At 42.5% G+C, this 23040-nt stretch overlaps 1 protein-coding gene across 1 annotated transcript in view; it reads left to right on the top strand.

Annotated features, from left to right (window-relative positions):
• LOC102483416 (sushi domain-containing protein 4) overlaps positions 1 to 23040 on the top strand; it is a 133167-nt gene that overhangs the window by 80645 nt on the left and 29482 nt on the right. The window contains exon 4 of the mRNA XM_027769662.1: positions 18739 to 18912. Within this exon, the coding sequence (XP_027625463.1) occupies positions 18739 to 18912 (174 nt within the window). The remainder of the gene's footprint in view (positions 1 to 18738; positions 18913 to 23040) is intronic.

The raw sequence follows: 23040 nt of genomic DNA, 5'->3' as shown, positions 1-23040 counted from the left end.
ACTCACTCCAAGAGACTCTTTTCAATTGTCCTGGCAGTGAGAGTAGAGGCATGGGTATTTCTAGAAGCGCCCAAGGTGATTTCAATGTGCAAGTGGGGCCCCTTCCCCCTGCACTTACTGTCTCAATCTCCCTGATTACCTGGTTGTAGCTAAGGATGTCACAAAGCGCAGGAAAGCTGTTCCTGTCACAGCCCCAGCTTGCCAGTTTCCATACTTAACCCTTCTTTGCCCCAGCTCCTCACAGAGCGCAAAGAGGGGAAAAAAGTAAGTCATTCATCCGGTATTGTTTTTAAGTACTTACTGAAATATCCGGCTCCCAGAAACCTGACTGCAATTGCTATAAAAGATGAATAATTTGATGTTAAGAAGGTCTTTTGAGCTTCCTGGGGGAAAAGGTGCAATGCGAGCTTAAGTATTATTATTACATTATAAATTTTTAATTAAAAGACTCAACCTGACTCATAAGCTAAAACCGGCAGTAAAGTTGGCAGCTAACTCCTTTATTCATTCGAACTGTGGGGTGCAGGCATTTGTTAAGAGCAGGGTAGTCCTACTCCTCTTTTATAGCTGCCCATATATTAAGGTGAGCTGTCTCCTAGTTCCAGAGGCTTCACCAAAACAGATGGAGGCTTTAAACATGTTTTATTGAGACTCCTTGTCTCCTCTTGTGTGTTTTCTATCATCTGAAATTCTTTCTTGTTGCCTTTGACTTGGGTTATCAGAACCGACAGCCTATGCCCACCAGGGCGGGTATTTGCATATCTTCCCCTCAGACAGTCTCTTCCCGTTTTGCATCTTGTACAGTGAGAAGGAGCAGAGGGATCCTCCCCATCTCCAGGACCACTGTCCTTTCTTATGTATGCTACCATCAACAGAAGTGAATGCTCTCCTCCCTCCTTCATGGCTTCCATGTGAATTTAGTTTCTGCTCTTAAAGAGATTTCTTTAACTTACATGTGGTCATGGCTTGAAAGGGGAAAAAAAAAAAAAATCCAGAGGAAATAAGGTCAGGTCAGACTGGGGCAGATCCAGCAAAGATAAGTGACAGAAATGATCAGTTATCATTGTTGCAGGATGACAGCTGGACTGCCACAGACAGGGGTTCCCAAGCCAGTGCAGCCGAGCCCCTGGTAAGTGCAGAGGCCAAGTCCAGATTGGAGCAGCTGTTCCTCCTTAACCAGCGGCCTCGAATTTCTCCCACAGCAAGCGCTAGGAGCACCTCTGTGTACAGGGGCCGTGGAGGGAGGGGGCTGGTTTGAGTCACGGAATTATTAGGCAAATGGAGAACGACATCACAACACATGTCCTGATCCTCGCCAGATCATGTAGAAAGGTCACAGGATGATTGTCAGCAACCTTGTACACCGCACTGATGGTGGAGATTCCCCGGAAAGCCGTTTTTCATACGCTCGCAACTGAAACTACCCAGAATTAGGTTGGCTGCTTATGAAAAATGCAGGGCTACCCCCACGGGTGTCCTTCTAAAGCCATCGCGGATGAAATTCATCTTCTCTCCTGCCAGTCTGGAGCAGTTTGGGGCTGACTATGGTTCCCTCGTCAGCATCTTGTGGTCCTATTATTAATTCAGATCCTCAGAACCCCATGCTGGGTCCGCAAGAGCCCCAGGCCTGGGCATGGAAAGCTGCCCCAAGCAGGATTGGATCAGATCTGATTTTGTTCTTCATTACATTTGTCTGACATAGCTCCTAAGGGATGGGCTGGGGCCTGTTAAATTCTGAACCAGCCTTAGTGTTTTAACTGCTGTGTTGGCCAACCACCTGAACTGGCCTTAGGTATCCCATCAAGCAGTGATTCTCAACAGTGGACTTATGGGAATTGCCTAAGGGATATGCAGAAATGCAGATTTGGGGGCCCCAGGCTCAGAGATTTGTATGTAAGGAGGATTTGAATTTAGCACCTATCTCCAGGTGATTCTCATGGTTGGGGGCCTCAAAGGACTCCTTGAGATACTTACCATGAGCTTTCCAAGCAGAGCACCATGACCTGGGATAGAACCTCTGTATGTATGTAATCAGGCCCCAAGAATGGAGTTTCAAATGCCTTCTTCTATTTTTCTTACAAGCTCACCTCTGGCCACCAGGAGTTTTCCATTAGTTTTTTGTTGTCAAACATAAGGGCTACTTTCCAGAAGGTGGAGAACAATTTCAAAGTTCCTTTCAAGATAAAATAATTAAAATGCTATTTGTCAAAAGAAAAGCAAGGAATCAAGTAGGTTTGCCTTCTAGGACAAAACCTAGTTTCTCCAACAACTTACGTAATCTACATTAACAGGTCACATTGTCATCTGAACATTTTCTGGCACATAATTAAGGTTTTTGTTTTTGTGAATTTCAGTGCCACCCCAATATGTATAGTCACTCATTGCCCCAAATTCTGTGAGTTGAAAAAGGTGGTTATATTTTCAGTGATTTTCCTTGTTTTTCTTTCTGGATTATTTTTAATATTCTTGTAGCCTTTTTAAAATTCACTGAGCTGACCCATGACCTAACAGTTAAAGTAGCTGGATCCCACATGGGTGACCACGTGGTTCAAATCCTGAACCCAGCAGGTTGAAAAACATCCTAGGTACATGTGCATACATGCCCCAAATCCCAAAAGGATGGAAAAATGCAGGAGAAAGGATTATGGTGTGACCATTCCTCATTGTTGGTTGCTTTTTCCTTTGCTCTCTGTCTGCCTGCCTCTGGTGAGCACATGTGTGCCCTGGAAAAGTTTTAAAGAAGAAAATTCATAAAATACAGCATGTATGAAAAAGTATAGAAAACCAAACAGTCCCGCTACTGTTTCCCCCATCCAGGTAAAGAAAGCGAACATTGCCAGTATCCCAGAATCCCTCTCCCAATCATTGCTTCCTCCCTCTCTCTGAGAGGGAAGCTCTTTCCTAAGTTGTCGAGATCACTTTCTGTGGTAATCACTTAGCCCAGAAGCAAGTGTCCCTAACTATTGGGTGGTCAGAAAAGTCATGCCGTATTTAAATATACGGCATGACTTTTCTGATGACCCAATATGATACTATTTCAATCTTAATTTATTTTTGCCTTATTTTTGAGTTAATGTACATGGACTTATAAAGTAATTATAATTATAAGTAATTATAATTGGGGCCTCAGCCAGCCCCAAGTCATGGGCACACATGTCTCCACATACTCAGGGAGGTCTTCAGACACATACCCAGAACCTTCCCATGTGGGACAGCTTTGCAGAGCATGAGTTTTTCTGCTGTGCTAGGCTTACATTTTCATTCTCATCCTTATTGTCTTTTGATGAACAGAAGATCTTAACTTTTTAACAATTTTACCACTTGATAGAGAGGGAGAGGGAGCATGGAAAAGCATTCCCCAGTGGGGTGTGGTCATGCTGCAATCACCTCGCCTCCATTTTTCCATCCTGTTGGGATTGGGGCATGCACACATGCATTCCTGATGTGATTTCAAGTCCCTGGGCCCGTGATTTAAATTGTGCAGTCAGCAATGTGGGGATCAGCTTCCTTGACCACCACAGCATGGGGCCAGCCCAGATCTTAATTTTAATGTACTCACCTTTATCAATTGTTTCCTTTGTGAGCTTTTTTTTGTCTTAGTTTTTCTACTCTGATGTTACAAAGACATTCTCTTATATAATCTCTTTGAAACGTCATTATTTTAACTTTAACACTTAGATCTATAATCTACCTAAACATGATTTGTGTGTATGATATAATCCAGCAGCATTTATTAGACAAACTGTTTTTTTTTCCTACTGCTCTTCAGTGTTACTCCTGTTAGAGTCTCTGTTCCATTGGTCTATTTGTCTCTGTCTCTATTTTTCTTTTTAAGAGAGATTTTTGCTATAGGGCACTACAGTTGCCAGAGAGTCAGAGACAGAAAGTGAGAAATAACACCCCCTTGAGGAGTTTTAAGAGAGATTTTTGCTATAGGGCACTACAGTTGCCAGAGAGTCAGAGACAGAAAGTGAGAAATAACACCCCCTTGAGGAGAATGGGGATGGCCACACTGCAGTCCCTTCTCCTCCATTTTCCTGTTGGGATTTTGGGTGCACATGCACACACACCTGGCATGTGTTTCAAACTGCTGGGTTCAGGACTTGAATCACACTTGGCCTTGTAGGAGTCCAGTGCCTTAACCACCGTGCCACCTACTGGTCCCTGTCTTTTACTGTTTCAATAGGGAGGGCAAGAAGACTTTGAAAGTTCATATGTATTATGAAAAAACTATGCATGGACATCAAAATTTATTTGCAAAATCAAAATAAACCCAGACTTTAATTCCATCTTTCTGTGAACTTCTAAAAAAATTTATTTCTAAAACATTACTGATTTTCTTCTATGCTTTGTTTTCCATATTTAAGAATTTTTGTCTTCAGATAGGTTCTGCAGATAGGTTCATCTACCTACTGTTTGAACTGAATCCTAACCTTTTTCTGGCTTTACACCTTAAGCAAATTTCTCTTAACATTTTTTAAATTTTAATCTAGTAAAACTAGATCATTCTTGAAATGAAAAAATGCATTAAAAACTACCTATTTAATGATTGCAATATGCTAAATAGTCCCAGGTAGGTACTACTTTATAGTATGCTCATTCTCACCGAGGTTTATGCCTAAAGTCAGACCTGATTATATACATAATCAGCTGTACTTGGTATTGAAAGTATTTAGATTAAGAACTTTTTTTTTTTTGAGAGGTTTTTTGCTATAGGGTGCGTGCGCTCGCCGGACAGAGAGAGACATAGAGACAGAAAGCGAGAAATCACCCCCCAGGGGGGATGGTCACGCCGCAATCCCTTCTCCTCCATTCTCCTCTCGGGATCTTGGGCACGCATGCACACGTGCCCGGCGTGAGTTTTAAGCCACCGGGTCCGGGACGCGAACTGCGGTCGACTACGTGGGAGTCCAGAGACATAGCCATTATGCTAACTGCTGGTTCCGTAGATTAAGAACTTTTGTGAATCAATAAAATGTGGAAAAAAAGTTTATTTCTTTTATGAGAATGAGAGACAAGAGATGGAGAGAGAGAAAAACACCTTCGACAGGGTCTCATGATCCTCACTCACTCCAGCCTTCCCAGCCAGTCTGGATCTTGGGAGCATGTGCCCAGTATATGCAGGTGTAGCAGGGAACCAAGCCCGTGATTTCCCATATGAATCCCATATCACCTGAGCAGACTGTTACCACTGCACCACACAGCCAGCCTTTCCACACACTCCCAATTACTGTAGCCTCATAGTAAATCTTGAATCTAGTAAAACAAGTCTTCCCTTTGCTTTGCTTCTTCAAGACTGCCTTGGCTCCTCTTGCCCTTCTGTGTTTCCATACACCTTTTAGAATCATGATGTCAATCATCCAAGTAAGTTTGAATTTTTAGTACAATTGTAACAAATGCATAGTTCCATTCTAGGGGAAAGTAATGTCTTTAGAGTATTGAATTTTCCAATCAAATATCATGGATTACTTCCCCATTTATGTAGGTCTTTTACAGTTTGGTTCAACAATGTCTTTGAGTTTTCTATATAGAGGACTTACATACATTTTGTAGATTTATGTCTAGGAAGTGAAGGTTTTTTTATGCTATTGATAATGAACACTTTACATTTTGTTAGTTTGATTGATGACGTGAAAAATTCACATATGCCAAATTCTATCCGTTTTACTATTCATCCGTGTGAATTCCTTGGGGTATTTACTACACAGATAATCATATAATGTGTGAATGATACAACTTGTCTTTCTTTGTCATCCTAACAACACCTTGTGTTTCCTTTTTCATTTCTGCTTTGGTTAGAAGCCCCAGCACAGTGCTCAGTGTGAGTGGTTTTTTTTAGCACCATTGTCTTGTTCCTAGTCTCAAATGGAGTGCCTCCAATATTTTTGCTATAGGTATTTTAAAAGATATCGTTTACTTTATTAAGTGTGTTTCCTACAAATAACATGTATAGTATTTTCAACTGGACTGGTCTGAGAAGTATTTCATGTTAGATGAATTTTCTTTGCAAGCCAAATGATGTATAGCGATTGACTGCCCTTATTAAGAGGTCCTCCCTCCTTTCTGGGGCCAGTAGGTGGAATGGTGGTTAAGGTATTGGGCTCCTACATAGGGCTGACTGCAGTTTGAGTCCTGGACCCAACGGGTTGAGGATCATGCAGGATGTGTGCGTGTGCTTGCCAAGAATCCCAAGAGGAGAATGGAGAAGAGGAGATTGTGGTGTGGCCATAATGTTTCCCCTTGGAAGATGATTTATCACTTTCCCTCTCTGTGTCTCTCTCTCTCTCTCCGGGGAGCGTATGTGTCCTATAGCAAAAATGTACTGAAAAATAAGTAAGTAAATAAAAAGGTTTTTTTTCTTCTTAATATCATGAATAGATGTTGAATTTAATGAATGCTTTATTCAAAAAGAATTATTTATTTAATTATATTTATTCATTCATTTATTTTACTTCGACCAGAGAGAGACACAGAGAGAAAGAGGGGGAAAGTGAGAAAGCAAGCCACCAGATCCAGGACTTGAACCGTGGTCAGCCATGTGGGAGTGTCCAGCACCTTAACCACCTCACCACCTCCTGGCCTCACAAATGCTTTTTCAGATCTATTAAAATGATATTTTTATCCTTTTTTCTGTTAAAGTAGTGAGTTATGTTGGTTGATTGTCAAATGATGAACTAACCTAGAATTCTTGAAATAAACTTAATTTGTTTGTGATGCATTTTCTTGTCTAGTTATTGTTGGATTACATTACTAATTTCTTTCTTTTTCTTAGTTCATACTATAGGGCACATGAGAGAGACAGAGAAAGAGAGACCATGAGAGAGGGAAAGTAAGTAATCACCCCTTGTCTGGGATGACCACACTGCAATCCCTTCCCCCTACTCCCCTCTAGGGATTTGGGGCACACATGCACACATGCCCAGCATGATTTTCAAGCCACCAGGTCCAAGACTTGAACTGCAAAGTCAGTCTGTGGGGCCCCAACACCTTAACATCCACACCACCTGCTGGCCTGCTAATATCTTATTTTTAAGTTTTTGCATCTATGTTGTAGAGATGGATTGGCCTAAATTTTTCCTTTTTCTCAACATAGAATCCTGAAAGTTATGGGAATCCTGAGTTTGTGTAAAACTAGTGCTATTTCTTAAATATATGAAGAGACTTCAGAAAGTGTGTGGAAAAATGTAATTAATGTATGCATGTATTTTGCTGCAAAAAAGGTGAAGTATTTTTAAATGCATTTTTAAAATAACATACGTTTTCTATGATGTTTTTGAAGGCTCCTCATATAATAGAATTCATGGAAGTCTGCCTAGGCCTGCAGTTTCCTTGTGGGAGGGCTTTCTGTTTTGGATTCAGTTCATTTAATGTTTTGTAGGAGTATATCTATTTTCTGTTTCTTATGTCAATTTTGGCAAAATGTACAGTTCGTGTTTGTTTTTGGAGTTTGACTCTATATTTTCTAATTTCTTGGTGTGAAGTTTTTTTGATAACATCCTCTTTATTATTTTTTTAAAATATAGACTTCGTAACACCATCCCCTTTTTATTTTCCATGGTTCTGTGTACTGTTCCTTTTCTCTTTCTTGATCAGTTTTTACCAGTGATTTATCAATTTTATTCATTTCATAGAACCAACTTCTGGTTTTATCGATCCTCTTTTAACTATTTTCCTTTTCTACATCCTTAATGTTCTTATCTTTATTTATTTCCTTGCATTTTCTTTGGGTTTAATTGCCTTCCCTTTTTCAAGCTTTCTAGAAGAATTCTTTGGCTATTTAATAATAAGTTTAAATTTCTGCTCATCTCATACTGTGCCTCAAAATATAGAAAGCAAAAATGAATAGAATTTTAAGGACAGATTCACAGTCAGAGCAAGAGTTTAATTTTTTTATTTTTATAATGGTTCAACTATGCAGGTATTTATTTCTCGCTCAGGCAGAATGCAAATGGAGGCTTTTACAGGAAGGTCAAGAAGATCTCTGCTTTTGCCAAGCAACTCCCTCCTGTGGCTCTGAAGTCCACCAGAAGGTCAATGGCACTTCCGTTTGAGAGGCATGGACGTAATGGTGGAGCATGTGGACACTTTGTTTTTTTGGCCAGACCTTCAAGTAGTGATCATCACTTGTGTCTGTATTCCCCTGCACAGAGCTCAGTTACATGGCCCGACACACGCCAAAGGGAGGCGGAGCGCCCGAGGCTGTGTGTCCCAGAGAAAAGAGAAAGATTTTGGAAAACACATAGCCTGTCTCTGCCACACCAGCTTTCTCTCCTGTGAGGGTTCTGCCATGTTTGCTAAGATTTGATTTATAACAAAAAGTGTTCCCACTCATTACATTTATAGCATTTCTCTCCCTTGTGCGAATTCTCTGATGTAATGTGAAGTGCGAGTTCTGTGAGAAAGCTTTTCCACATTCTTTACATTAACAGGGCTTCTCCCCGGTGGGAGATTTAAATGCTCCTCTCTTAGTAATTTATGGAACAAGCAAAGGGGGAAAAAGTGAAGCAAAAGGATGTAGAAAACTTGAACAATATGGTTAGCTTGACTTAACCAATTGCAAGACATTCATCCTTGATTTTAAAATACTTTTCTTTTTCTAATATGTGCATTTATGCTGAGAGGGAAATTTATAGCCATATTTTTATTTCCATAGAATACATTCAATCTGTAGTATTTGTATTGTTATGCCGTTCAAAATACTATCTTTTGGGGGGTGGGGGCATGGCTTATTTAGAATGGTATTCCTCAGGTTTCAAATATATGGGCATTTTCTAACCTCATTCCCAGCTTAATTTCACTATGGCTAGAAAGCAAACTCTCTAATTTCAATCCTTTGAAATTTGTTTAAACTTTCTTTAAGGCCCAAGTAGGGTCAATTTTTGTAAATATTTCATATATGCTTAGAATAATGTGTAGAAGTCTCAGTCCTTTTGAGTGGATGGCTAAGAACTTAAAACAATTACTAGCCAAGTGTTTAAATATAAAACTACAGTCTTGTATCTCTTAACAACAGGGATACATTTAAAGAAATGTGTCACTAGGCAATTTCATCTCTGTGCAAACATCATAACATGTATTTACACAAACACAGATGGTATAGTGGACCAGCTGGTTGCACGGTGGTGAGCCAGTGGCATGGTGGTTAAGGAGGCTGGATCTCACATGGCCGACTATGCAGTTCAAGTCTAGCATCTGATGGCTGAAAACACATACTAAGTGCATGTGTATGCATACCCAGAATCCCAACAGGAGGGAGAAATGGAGAAGAGGTTGTGCTATGGCCATTCCCTATTGGAGGACTCTCACAACACCCCGCCCCCATATACATTCCCTGTCTCTCTCCTGTGAATGCGCCTGCCCTCTGGCATATTGCAAAAAAAGATGGCACAGCCTACTTCACACCCAGGCTACATGGATGGTCTATTGCTCCTAGGCTGCAAACTTGTATAGCATATCACTGTATTGAACTCAACAAGTGATTATAACACAATGGTAAATATTTGTATTTCCAAACATGTATAAACATAGAAGAGGTATAGTATACAACCTAGAAAATACAATCTAAAAGATTAAAAAAATGGTATGCCCGTAAAAAGGCACTGATGCTGAGTGAGCTTGCAAGACTGGAAATTGGTCAGTGAGTGGTGAATGGATGTGAGGGTCTTGAACGTTAATGTACACTACTGTAGGTTTTATAAACACTGTTACTCAGGCTACACTACATTCGTAAGAAAGTATTTTTCTTTCTCCAATAATAAATTACCCTTACCTTACTGTAACATTTTTTAAAGAATTATTTTATTTAACTTCATTTTTTTGGGGGGGAGAGGTTTTTGCTATAGGGCACGTGTGCTCGCCAGACAGACAGAGACAGAGAGACAGAAAGCGAGAAATCATCCCCCCAGGGAGGATGGGCACGCCTCAATCCCTTCTCCTCCATTCTTCTCTCAGGGATCTTGAGCACGCACACGCATGCGCCCAGTGTGAGTTTTAAGCCACTGGGTCCGGGACTCGAACCGCGGTTGACTACATGGGAATACAGTGACATAGCTGTTATGCTAACTGCTGGTCCCTTAACTTCATTTTTTAATTTTAATTTGACCAGAGAGGCAAAGAGCGAGAATGAGAGCACAAGAGAGAGAGAGAAAGCAAGCTGCCTAGTCTGGGACTCAAACTGTGATACGCCATGTGAGACTCCAGCATCCTTAACCACCACGCCACCTGCTGGCCCTACTACAACATTTTTATAAATGTTTTTTTTTTCTTTTGAGAGGTTTTTGCTATAGGGTGTGTGCGCTCACCAGACAGACAGAGAGAGACAGAGAGACAGAAAGCGAGAAATCACCCCCCAGGGGGGATGGCCACGCCACAATCCCTTCTCCTCTGTTCTCCACTCGGGATCTTGGGCATGCACGCACATGCGCCCGGCGTGAGTTTTAAGCCACCGGGTCCGGGACGCAAACCACGGTCGACTATGTGGGAGTCTAGCGACATAGCCATTATGCTTACTGCTGGTCCCTATAAACGTATTTTTAAAGAACTTTTTGCCCTCTAATAACATTTAGTATAAAATATGAACACATTATGGAGCTCTGTAACCATGTTTTTCTTTATCTTTATTCTGTAAGCTTTTTTCCTATTTTCCACATTTATTTATTTATTTATTTCCATTGAAACTTAAAGAAAAAAATAAGACAACACACAGTCTAGGCCTACACGGGGTCAGGATCATCAATATCACTGTGTTCCACATCTACATTTTGTCCCACTAGAAGGGCTGCAGTAAACAAAACAATGTGAGATTGAGTCAAACACAAGCAAAATGATGCAATCAAGAGATGCCATAAATGCCAGACATGCGAGGCTGCTGCTGGTATAACATGGCTTACCTTTTACAGTTATTTGTAAAACATAAGTAAGTATATGGGACCAGCAGATGGCGTAATGGTTGTCTTGCTGGACTCCCATGTAGTTGACCGTGGTTCAAGTTCTGGACCTGGTGGCTTAAAACTTGGCTTAAAACTCACTCCAGGTATGTGTGGAAAATCCCAAGAGGAGAAGGGATTGTGGCATGACCATCCCCTTGGGAGGTGATTTCTTGCTTTCTGACTCACTCTGTGTCTCTGGCAAGTGCACCCTACAGCAAAAATCTCTCAAGGGAAAAAAAAAAAAAAGTAAGTATATATACAGCCTAAAGTAATGATAAAAAGTGTAATACAGTAAACACATGAGCTAGCCCCACGGTCACGTCTATCATTCTCATGTATTACGCAGTGTACATGAGTAATGCAGCATGAACCTGTTTTTGTTCAACTGGCAGCACCATGGGTTTGTTTACATCGGCATCGCCACAGACTCATCAGTGATGCCTTGAACTGTGATGTTCTGATGACACTAGGCGATAGGAATTTTTCAGTTTCATTATAATCTTTTTTTTTTGGGGGGGGGTTTCTTGCTATAGGGCCTGTGCACTCTCCAGAAAGACAGAGAGAGACAGAGAGACAGAAAGTGAGAAATCACCCCCTGGGGGGATGGCCACGCCTCAATCCCCCCTCCTCCATTCTCCTCTCGGGATCTTGGGCACGCATGCACACGCGCCCAGTGTGAGTTTAAGCCACCGGGTCTGGGACTTGAACTGTGGCCGACTACATGGGAGTCCAGAGACACAACCATTATGCCAACCGCTGCTCCCAGTTTCATTATAATCTTTGGGACCATGGTCACATTTGTGGTTCTCATCAACTGAAATGTCACTATATGGCACATGTCCCTAGAAACTTTAAGTAACTTTAAGTGCTTAGTATAATAACCTTACTTTGACTGACAGTCTTCCACATGGCTGTTCCTCAGTGGTTCTAAGCTAGGGACTAGTAATAATTACACATTAGCATTCAGCCCAGAGCCACAGGGTCTTGAGTGTTCTGTTCTGATGCTTCTTCAGGCTTCATAAGCATCAATATGCTTTAAAGAAGAAGGATATACCATGGGCCAGCTTTGCTCCAGAAGCAAAGCCAGTCTGCAAGGTGGTGCCTCTTTCTATGGGAAGCACCGTCTCTCACCAGTCATCTCCTTTCTGACTGGAGTAAATTCTCACCTCTTCTTTTCTCCACCTATGGTGATTGCTCTGATGGCATCATTGCCTCACTTGATTCCATTCAGCTTCTGATCCTAGTAAATTGCAGTGGTCAAGGCAGTGTCCTGACTTGCGTTGGAATGGTGGGTCTTTAGAACAGCAGACGTATGGAACAGCACTGAGGTGGAACAATAATTCCAATATGGGACATTAGCAGATATTAAGTGAAAAAAGGATTTTGTGGTACAAAACCGAGGAGTTTCCAAGACCATCTTCACTCTGACACCAACTTTAAAGTTTTGAGTTCCCCGAGACCACTCTCAGGTTTAGTGATTCACTAGGACTCACAGAACTCAAAAAAGCCATTATCTTCATGGTTAAGGTTTATTACCGCAAAAGGACACAGATTAAAATTAGTCAAGGGCCAGCAGGTGGCATGGCATTTAAGGTAGTGGATTCTCACATGGCTGACTGTAGTTTGAGTCTTAGACCCGGTGGCTTGAAAGTCATGACAGGTCCGTATGCGTGTGTGCCCCAAATCCTAAGACTGAAGGAGAACAGATTGTCTCATGGCCATCCTCCCTGTGGGGATGATTTCTTACTTTCCCTCTCTCTGTTATCTCTGGCCAGCATATGTGTCCTATAGCAAAAACCTGGAAAAAAAATTAGTCAAGAGTAGAGGTGCATAGTGCAGGATGCAGGAATCAGCAGGCACGAGCTGCTTCTCCCAGTAGAAATGTGCAGGCAGCATGTGTGTCTCCCAGCAATGAGTGTCACCGTGGGGTACTGGCAACAGGGAAACCTACCTTAACTTTGGTGTCCTGAGTTTTTATTGGGGCTTGGTCACATAGTTGTGGTTGACTGCTGTGTGGCTGACCATACTCTCAGTCTCTCCAGAAGTTGAGTTAATATTGCGTGACTCAAGACCCCCGACTAAAATCACTTTGTGAGAATAGATTATCTGGCATGATGCAAGGCCCCCACCATAAATCACATTATTAGTGTAGACCATCAGACATGACTCAAGGCCCATCATGAATCATGCTGTTAGCATAGACTATCTGGGGTGCCCCAAAGCCTTCTGGAAAATAAACAAAGACACTTATCTTAGACAGGATATTACAAAGGCTTAGATGTTAATCTCTCAAACGCTGAGGGCAAGAGCCGAACCTTTCTTTGGACAAGGTTGATCCTTTATTGTACATATCATATGGCAAACCCTTTGAGGGTTTAGTAATCTGCTGATGTCATAACCTTTGTTGAACAAACTCCAGTAGCTCTTATCACATGGAACTAAAACCCCAATTTCTTGCCCTAATCTGTAAGGCTTTGCATGCACCAGCTCTTCCATTCCCTTCTGGGTCACAATATTTCAAACACAGATCTTCTTTTGTGTTTTTAAGGACATCAAGCTCCCTTCCTGGTCTCTGCACTTCCTGTTCCTGCTGCCTGAAATATTCTTCTCCTAGATCCTCACATAATTGGATCCTTCTTGTCATTCAAGTCTCAGCCTAATAAATGTTATTTCCTCTGAGGCCCTTTCCTGTCTACCCAAATTAAATGAGCCCCTGAATCCAATTCCCGTCATATCACCTATTCTGTGTTCATCATGGCAGTGAGCATGGCTTATTCTTTTCTAGCTCATTTATCTGTTAATTTTCCATTAGCAGTTTCTCTCCATGCAAGTGCTTCAGGAATACGATTCTGGACTTGTTCTCTCTCCCCAGCACCTAGAACACACTGGAGTAAGCACTCAGGATTTCACTGACTGACTGAATATATAAACTTTTCAAGTGCTGGTTTAAACAAAATTAAGTAGATTTCTTTACAGCAAGACCCTCTGAGCCTGTAACATGGATTGTGAATCTCTGAGCATCTGCCATGCATTCATGTTCTTGAGAATGATACTGATGTCCAAACTAGGCTTTCTTTCTTTTTTTTTTTTTTTTTGGAGATATTTTTGCTATGGGGCACATGTGCTCACCAAAGAAACAGTAAGATAGAGAAAGTGAGAAATCACTCCCCAGGGAGGATGGCTACACCACAACCCTTTTGGATTTTGAGCACACATGCACACACATTACCCGCTGTGAGTCTCAAGCCACCAGGTCCGGGACCTGATCTGTGGTCGATCATGTGAAAACCCAGTGCCGTAATTAGTACACCACCTGCTGGCTCCCAAACTTGTCATTTTCAAGAAATGAGATTCAGTCTCACATACAACTAAAATTTACTTTAATACCTTTATTGACATATAATGATTGTACATACTTATGGGGATACAATAGGATTTTTCAGTACAAGAACACAATGTGTAATGATTAAATCCAGGTAATTAGTATAGCCATCATGTCAACCATTTGTCATTGCTTCGTGGTGCGAGCATTCAAAATCCTTTTTAGTTACTCTGAGACAATACAGTAAATTGCTGTTAACTATGTTTACCCTACTGTATTTTGTAACACTGGAAATTGTCTTATCCATCTGTAATTTTGTTACCATTAATCAACACCCCTCTACCCATTTTCCCCATCCTTCCCGGCCTCTAGTACTCATTCTTTAACTCTCCGTTTCTATGACGTCTTTTTTTATTTTTCATTTTCTACATGTGAATGAGAAATTCTCTGCCTGTGCTTCGCTTGTTTCATTTAATATAACATCCTCTGGGAGTAAAAGAATATTTATTTAATTTGTGATTATTATTATTATTTAAATTTTGCTATAGGGCACTTATGCACACCAGAGAGAGACAGAGAGAGAGAGAGAGAGAGAAAAGTCTCCAGGTCTGGGACTCAAACCATGGTTCGCCTGGTGGGAGCCCAGCACCTTAACCATTCACTATGCCACCTGCTGGCCCCTGAGCTTACTCATTTTACCTCAAAAAGATTTCATTATTTTGAGTGGAGTAGTGCAGTGTGTGTGTGTATGTGTGTGTGTGTGCGTGTATCACATTATTTTTGTCCATTTGTTTGTTGATAGACACTTAGGTTCATCCTATACCTTGGCTATTGTGAATAATACTGCATAGAACAAGGGACTGTAGATAACTCTGTAGGTACTGAGATCCTTTCCCTTGGTTATGTGCCTAGTGGGATTGCTGGATTGTATGACAATTCTATTTCTCATTTTTTAAGAATCTCCATATGTTTACCATAATGGCCATACTTACATTCCCACCAACAATGTAAACCACTCCCCTTTGTCCACATTCTTTCTAGTATTTGTTATTTTGTTTTTTAAGAATTTTTAAAATTATCATTATTTTTCTATTTTGACGAGAGAGAGAACGAGAGCAAACTGCCAGGTTCAAGACTTGAACCATGGCCAGCCACGTGGCAGTCCAGCACCTTTAACACCTTTAACCACCGTGCCACCTGTTGGCCCCAGTATTTGTTATTTTCTGTCTCTCTGATGATAATCATTCTAACTGGGGTAAGATGCTATCTCACTATGGTTTGTATTTGCATTGCTCTAATGATTAATGATGTTAAATATCTTTTCTTTCTTGTTCACCACTTTTCTTTCTGGTGCTTTCCACAGCCTGGAGTGCATATCTTCTTTTAAGAAATGTTTATCCAGATCATTTGCCCATTTTCAGTTGGGTTATTTGGATTTTGCTGCTGAGTTGTTAGAGTTCTTTATTTATTCTGTTAATCCCTTGTTGGCTGTCTGTTTGGCAGGTGCTTCCTCCCTTTTGGTGGGTTCATGTACGTGAGTTCTGATTGTTGACAGGCTTCCACATGACAGAGTCAGATATTGGTGTTTTTCATAGTTCTTTGTAATACTATGCTTGAAGGGGCTTTAGAAATTCTGTTCACTGGATGAATTTAGGCTATAAAAATTAAGTTGTTTGTGTTTGAAACTTTAGAGTGGATGATGATCACATGTTACCTTTCAGACACTAAAGATCCTGGGTTCTTTCTTTCCATGGAAGTAAGGCCTGTGGTTGTTTTCTGTGACAGACAACTCAGGAGGGCACGTACTTACTCCAGATGCCCAGTCCTCCTACTCTATCCTCCTTCCATAGGGTGGATTAGATACCAGACATTGTCGATTAAAAAACAATCAGATAGGCTCTGGATGATGATTTCTCCTATTTCTGTTCTAGGATTTTTGTTAGAGCCAGTCTGCATTCATTTTGTCCCTGTTCCTGCTCCAGGACCTCCTGGCCTTTCCACCTGGGTGGGATTTGCCGTTTGTCAATTCACGAGTGGCATTTCCCACAGAGTAGACTGGCCCTGTGTCATCCCTCTGGTGCCTCTTCTTTGAGCAGAGTTCACAATTACTGGGACATGGGAGGCTGTGAGTCCCCTCTGAGACCTGCATCCTGTATTCACCAATGGTCCCCATTGCCTGCTTGTGGAATGTGGAGTTCTAATTAGAATCTCAAAGCTCTTCATGTTATAGGGCGTGTCTGCTGCTAACCAGATGGTGCCTACACGTCCATAATGTCCAAATGGACAGTTCTGCCCATTGACTTCACTCTCACTGGCTGACTCCGCCTGAGGATCCTGGTTAATTCTTGATCACGTTTTATGTCAATCATGAAAACAGTTGTTTAGACATAGAAATTACTGTGGTGGGGTCTATTTACAGTCAAGATTTTGCAGATGGGTACCTTGATAAATGTGCTTTTATTTGCTGTTAACAATTTCTGTATGGTGACATTGCAAAAAAAGGAAAAGATGTAATTTACAGTTTCCAGTGAGAAGGCAGCAGTGGAGGGCAAAACATCAGTGTCCTCGTGACTCCGGCCAGGATTATTCTTGGATTGATTGGGGGTCAGCCATGCTAGCAGAGAAATGATGGGTTAAAGGAAGAGTTAGAAACCCCCTTTCCACAACCTGAAACCCAAACGAGAATATGGAAACCAGAACGCAGTTCTGCAGCCAAGATTTTCTACATTGAAATCCAGAGGCAAAGGGAAGGGCTGATGACAGGTTTCCTCAGGGGACAGCGGAGCTGCCAGAGCTGTGCTGAGAGCCTGTTAACCAGGCTCCCCAGGGCTGTGTGCTCATAGTGCTCCTGGGCAGAGGTCCAGACAACTCCCCTCAGCAGTTCTGCCCCACCAGGTGTGCGCACGGGCCTGGAAGCCTGCAAGGACTGTCCGAGGAAGTGGGCCACACTGTCCCTGTGGTGATGCCAAAGGCTGAGATAAAGGCAGACCTGGGCTTACAAGCATTGGACTTTGGATGACCCAGACAAAGCAGTGAGTGGCCGCCACCCCTCCCTCCCTGCCGGCCAGGCCTCCTCTAGCAACAAGACTCTTTTTGCCCAAGTCTTTCCCATCACTGTCATCCTGGTGTTCGAAGTCTGTTATGTCAGATTCACTGCTGCTCCCAGGAAACCCAGCCCTAATCCCATTGAATTGCTCCTGGGCTGTGTCCTTTTTAAAGCCACCAAAGGTCCCAGCTCTAGAGCCGTCTACTCAGATAGCCACTGCTCCTTCCCTTCCACCTATATCAGGGAACCCAGAGCTCAGCACCACAGAGCAGCTGCCAGTTCAAAGCTTAGGACAAACTGATGGCCAGGGTTCCTGGTAATACCATTCCAACCATGTTGTGGATTCAGTGGGCTTTGGGGAGCAGTGGGGAAATACTAACCGTCTTTAAGAGTCTTGAGGAATTTCTGGAGGGTTTCTAAGATTGACAGAGTGTTGTTCTTGGATTTTGCCTTGTTTCCAAAACATTAAGAGCCAACAGATTCAGAAAATACCCATCTGTGGGTCATGCTTATAAGCACACATGCATCTAAAATGGTAAACATTAAGCAGCAATGTGCCCCTAAGAGATAGAAGAAGACACGCGGTGACCACGGTGACTGAAACCAGCTGGGGTCAGCTGGGCAGTGTTTGGGATGGGAGGGCAGGGTGAGGGACCCCAGCCTGGCAGCCAGGAGTCGATTGACGGTGGTTCGAGTTAGAAGTGAGTAATTATAACGTGTTGGTTGTGTTTTATCTTTTTATCACTTCATTGCATGGGCTTCCTGCTCCTTGCTGACCTCCCCGACCTTGCCCCCTCTCCTGGATCACACATCCTGCTTTTGCTCATCTTCAGGAGGTAGAGCAGCTGCTTGCTCTGAGCCCTCGTGATGTTGGCAATAGCATGTGCTGCTCTATTTATTATCTTTCTAAAGACAGATAAGGCAGACGGGAAATGCTAATGGCAAACAGCACCGCTCATCCCCTGTGCTGTTCTGCAAAGCGTATTTTCTTATCAGGCTCAGGGAGGGCCCCCATAGGAAGCAGTGGCATGGCTGGGTGGCATAGGGACCAGTTAGTCAGGCTGCATTGTGTCGTTGCTGTCGACAAACACAGCAGACTATGTGCTAGATAGCTTGTTCGGGTTAGTTCCCAACGATGTCTTTATTCAGTTATTTTCAAAATTGCTTGTAAGGTCAGTTGCAGGGTATGACGTGTCACTGCTGGAAACAAAGTTTGTGATTGGATCTTCACACTCTGGATCCCTCTTTCTGAACCTCCTCTTCCCGTGAAGCAGGCTCTGCTGCTTTTCATTGGCATCTGAGCATAGCGACAAATAAGGTCCCATTTCTCAGATCACTGTGGAGGCTGAGACCAGGTCTGAAAAGAAGAATTTTCTTGTGAAACTATTAACTATAATCATTTTAAATTCCAAAAATAACACTTACCTTTCACAAAATTGCAGATTGCCGTATCCCTCAAATTGAAGATGCCGAGATTCACAACAAGACATACAGGCATGGGGATAAGTTAATCATCGCCTGTCATGAAGGATTCAAGATCCGTTACCCCAACCTGTACAACATGGTTTCATTATGTCGTGATGATGGGACGTGGGATAATCTCCCCATCTGTCAAGGTACGGGGACAGCAGCTAAGCTCCAGGCCGTTCTTCTCTCGGACTTCATCTGTACATATGTCTCAGGGAGTGAGGGAGAGATGGGGGAGGGAAGAGAACAAAGCTGCCCACCCCACGTGGATCTGGCTGTCTCTCACCAGTGATTGCCAAAGTTCTAGTCTCGTGGTTTCCATCAGCACTCCTGGCTGTCTGCTCAGCTCCAACGCCCCATTTTGAAGTATAAAGGGTCAGACATATTGGATGTCCCCTTTACTCTAAAGAACCAAAAGTAGCTTAGGAATGAGGAGACTTTGTAACCGGGCTGTGAACACAATGATGAACTATTATATATTTCATGGAAATAACAGGGCTTTTATTCTTATGTCAGTAGTGGTGAGATATAGTTAAAGCCAATCTTACAAAGGCTATTTTCTCTTAATAATATTATCCTTTTTTATAATGCATGAAGAGCAGACAAATAATCAAATTCAAATTTCATCCAAACCACACAGTGACTATTTATCCTCTTACATTTTTAAAATTTGCCTGGGCTCATGTAGAGGGCCCTGTTTGTGAAAATAAGCCCTCAAGTTCACATTAATTCTGATTTTATTTTTTGACATGTGACTTGGGCCAAAAGACCAAGAAACCAATGCATAATTCATGATTTGAAGGAGGAAAGCAATCTCATTTGCTCCAACAACACTGGCAAGTTAAAGTTGCGACAATGATTAACTCTGTGCTTAGAAATCACAACTGGCAGACTCTGATATTGCTTCCCATGGTCCATCGTCAGAAATAAATCATTTCTGTACGTGAGAGCGTAGAGGTCATGACCCCTTGAAGGAACAAAGGCTTCAGGATGAGAAGGACAGCGCAGCCCAGACCATCAGAGTCCCAGCCTTCCTGTACAGAAACTGCCTGTGCTGTCTGGCATGTTCCATATTGCAATTTTAAAGGAGACGCATGATTTCTTTACGTCTTCAGAGACTGTCTACAAAATAAGCAGCTGACTCTCAGCTTGGGCTACTTGTTCAAATAAACCCTCATAACTGCTGATTTGTTTCAGTCCTCCAGCCTGACCAGAGTAATGGTGAAAAAAATCATCTCAGACTCTAGCTGCTGCTTGCCTTCGTATTTTCCATGTATCTTTTTCTTTTCCTATCCTTCTGTGACACTTAAATATAGTATGCCTCTTTTTTAAAATTAACTTATTAGTATTTTAAATTTTGCTATTGGGTACATATGCTCACCAGAGAGAGACAGACAGAGAGAGAGGAAGAGTGAGAAAGCAAGCAGCAAGGTTCAGGACTTGAATCATAGTTAGCCATGTAGGAGTCCAGTGCCTTAACCACTTGCTGGCCCCTCTTTGTTTTTATATCTATTTTCTATGAGTCAGAGAGAAAGATGTAGGAGTCCAGTGCCTTAACCACCACACTTGCTGACCCCTCTTTGTTTTTATATCTATTTTCTTTCTATGAGTCAGAGAGAAAGAGAAAGAGTGAGAGAGACAGAGAGACAGCACTTCCAACAAGGTCTTGATGGCATGAGGCAACCCCAACCTTAGCCAGCTCTGAATCATGGGCACCTGAATACCCAGCATCCTCAGGGAGGTCTTTGGATGTGAACCTGGAACCTTGCCATATGGACCAGCCTTGTAAAGCATCACGTTTTACTGCTGCACCACCATCTGGCCCTGGTTTTCTTCTTTAGGAATTCTTTTTTCTTAGATGATTTAAAAATATATATCTCATAGGGCCAGCAGATGGCACAGAGATTAAGATGGCTGGATCCTACATGGCCAATAGCTCTGTTCAGGACCCAGACACAGTAGCTTGGAAAACACACCAAGCACATGTGTGTGCATGTCCAAAATCCAGAGAAGAGAATGGAGAAAGGATTATGGCATGGCCATCCCCCTGGGGGCGGGAGGGGAGGTGCTTTCTCACTTCCTTCTCTCCCTCTCTGCCTCTGTCTGTTTTCAGTGAGCACATGTGCCCTATAGCAAAAAATATATATATTTTGTATTACATATATAAGTTCATTGAGAAACTCATGATGTATTTTTCCATGTTTTCCTATGAAAAAATGCATCATGACTTTCCCAATGACATTATATATATATGATTATTATATATTTACATCTTCAGAGACTGTACAAAATAAGCAGCTGGCTCTCAGGTTGGGCTACTTGTTCAAATAAACTTTGGTAACTGCTGATGTGTTCCAGTCAAGAAACCTCTTCCAAAAGGTAAACCACCAATTTATACATCCCATGGTGGTATACCTTCTGGAAGAGCTCAGACACAGGTTTTCCCATTGCTCTGTCTGGCCATTCAAATCCCAGTCAAGACAGCTTCCCTAGGTCTGCAATGATAGAGTTGGCTGGCTACTCTTAAGAGGTGCGCTTTTTCAGAGCCAGCAGGTGGCACAGTGGTTAAGGCACTGGACGCCCACATGACCAACTATAGTCCTGGACCTGGCAGTTTGAAACTCACGCCAGGTGCATGTGCATGCATGCCCAAAATTCTGAGAGGAGAATGGAAGAGAAGGGATTGCAGCATGACCATCCCCCCAGGGGGTGATTTCTTACTTTCTGTCTCTCTGGCAAGCACATGCACCCTATAGCAAAAAAATCTCTCAAGCAACCATGCAAATGCCAGCTCCACTTTTGTTCCTCCTTAGCCATCTGTCCCACAGAGGAGGGCCCTGGCCTTTATCCACCTGCATCTCCAGCATAGGCAGGAGGGAGTCTTGATCCAGCTGCTAGCTGGCTACCTAGCACACCATAGGGAGTGAGGAATTGAGGCTGCCTTAGACAGTTCAACACCTCTCCAAGCCCCTAGAGGGATTATAATTGGCCCTTCGAGTGACATTTCATTCTGTAACTTTTATTTGCACCTATAGATCCAGGGACTAAAGCCTGAAGAACCTTTCTCTATTATCTAGAAGTGCAAATGGAAATTACATTGAACTATTGAGTTGAAGCCAGTATTCTACTGTTAAATTTAGGACAGGCTGTCTCCAACCAAGAGTGAGCATATCTTTCCTTCTCCCCTGATTCACTGCATGGATTATAACCCCTGCCATATCTTTTGGGGGATGGAGGCAGGGAGCTGTTCCAAGGCCATTTTTATGTGGAGATTATACGTTTTGGAGAGCAACATGCAGATGCCTCCTGGTCAGTATGGGTCAGTGTTAGTTTTTATTTGGGAGAAACCATCTTATCTGTGTGGGTGGCTCAGAGGGTAACTTCTTCCTAGGAGGAGGGGCAGGACAGTCATTTGTGGCAAGATTTGAGGTATGCTTACAGAGTCGAGTGTTCTCATTTGTTCATGTTAATAGGCTTACTTTTTCTTTCCCAATTACTGACTTCATGTATTCCTAATTCTCTTACACTTTTCCCAGAACATTGTCAGTTTTTAGCTCAGGAAAAAGAAAAGAAAATCTAACATCGTGGGATTGTCTAAAGAGACGGATGGACTCCACACCTTTTCAGATATGGTCCCTCCCAAACATTGGCCAGATCCGGGCAGTAGCCTACAGAGTATGCAGAGCTCTGTGGCCCCGGCAGCTTAGGTTCTGCCCTGCATACCTCAGGAGCGAGCACCTCTTCAAATTCTGTACTATGGGGACTTCGGTCATCTACATTTCACTCACTCTGATGCACAAATACTATTCAGTGGGTTGTCGGCTGAAATAACATGCAGAGATCTCCCAAAGCCCTCTGCAATATCTAACCAAGTCAGCCTAGGAGAAGGGTCCATGCACATATACAGACCATCTGTATTTGGCGACTGCAAGGGAAGTAAGGATTTTCATTATATACGTTACTTACTTCACACACAATTCTCCCCTGGAAAACACCAGCCCCTCAGTGTCATTTTTCCCTCCAGGGAAACTGCTGAAGCCAATCAGAGTTTCCATGACTATAGTGGATGCCACATACAGCAGGATTCTGTGCCATGGGTAATGTTCTGCTGGGCTACACAGGCTTCAAGACAGAAAGGCAGCTCATGAGTTTTATAGTTATTTATCTATTCCAAGAGAGGGAGATACACAGAGAGAGAGAAAGAGAGAGAGAGAGAGAAACCACAACAGAGCCTTCACAATGCAGTCCCCCTCCCCAGGCCCAGCCAGTCTGGATCA

Source organism: Tupaia chinensis, unplaced genomic scaffold, assembly GCF_000334495.1.
Source record: "Tupaia chinensis unplaced genomic scaffold, TupChi_1.0 Scaffold150175_1, whole genome shotgun sequence".
Lineage (NCBI taxonomy): Eukaryota > Metazoa > Chordata > Mammalia > Scandentia > Tupaiidae > Tupaia > Tupaia belangeri.
The sequence above is the reverse complement of the archived record's forward strand: the minus strand, read 5'-3'. Positions and strand labels throughout refer to the sequence as shown.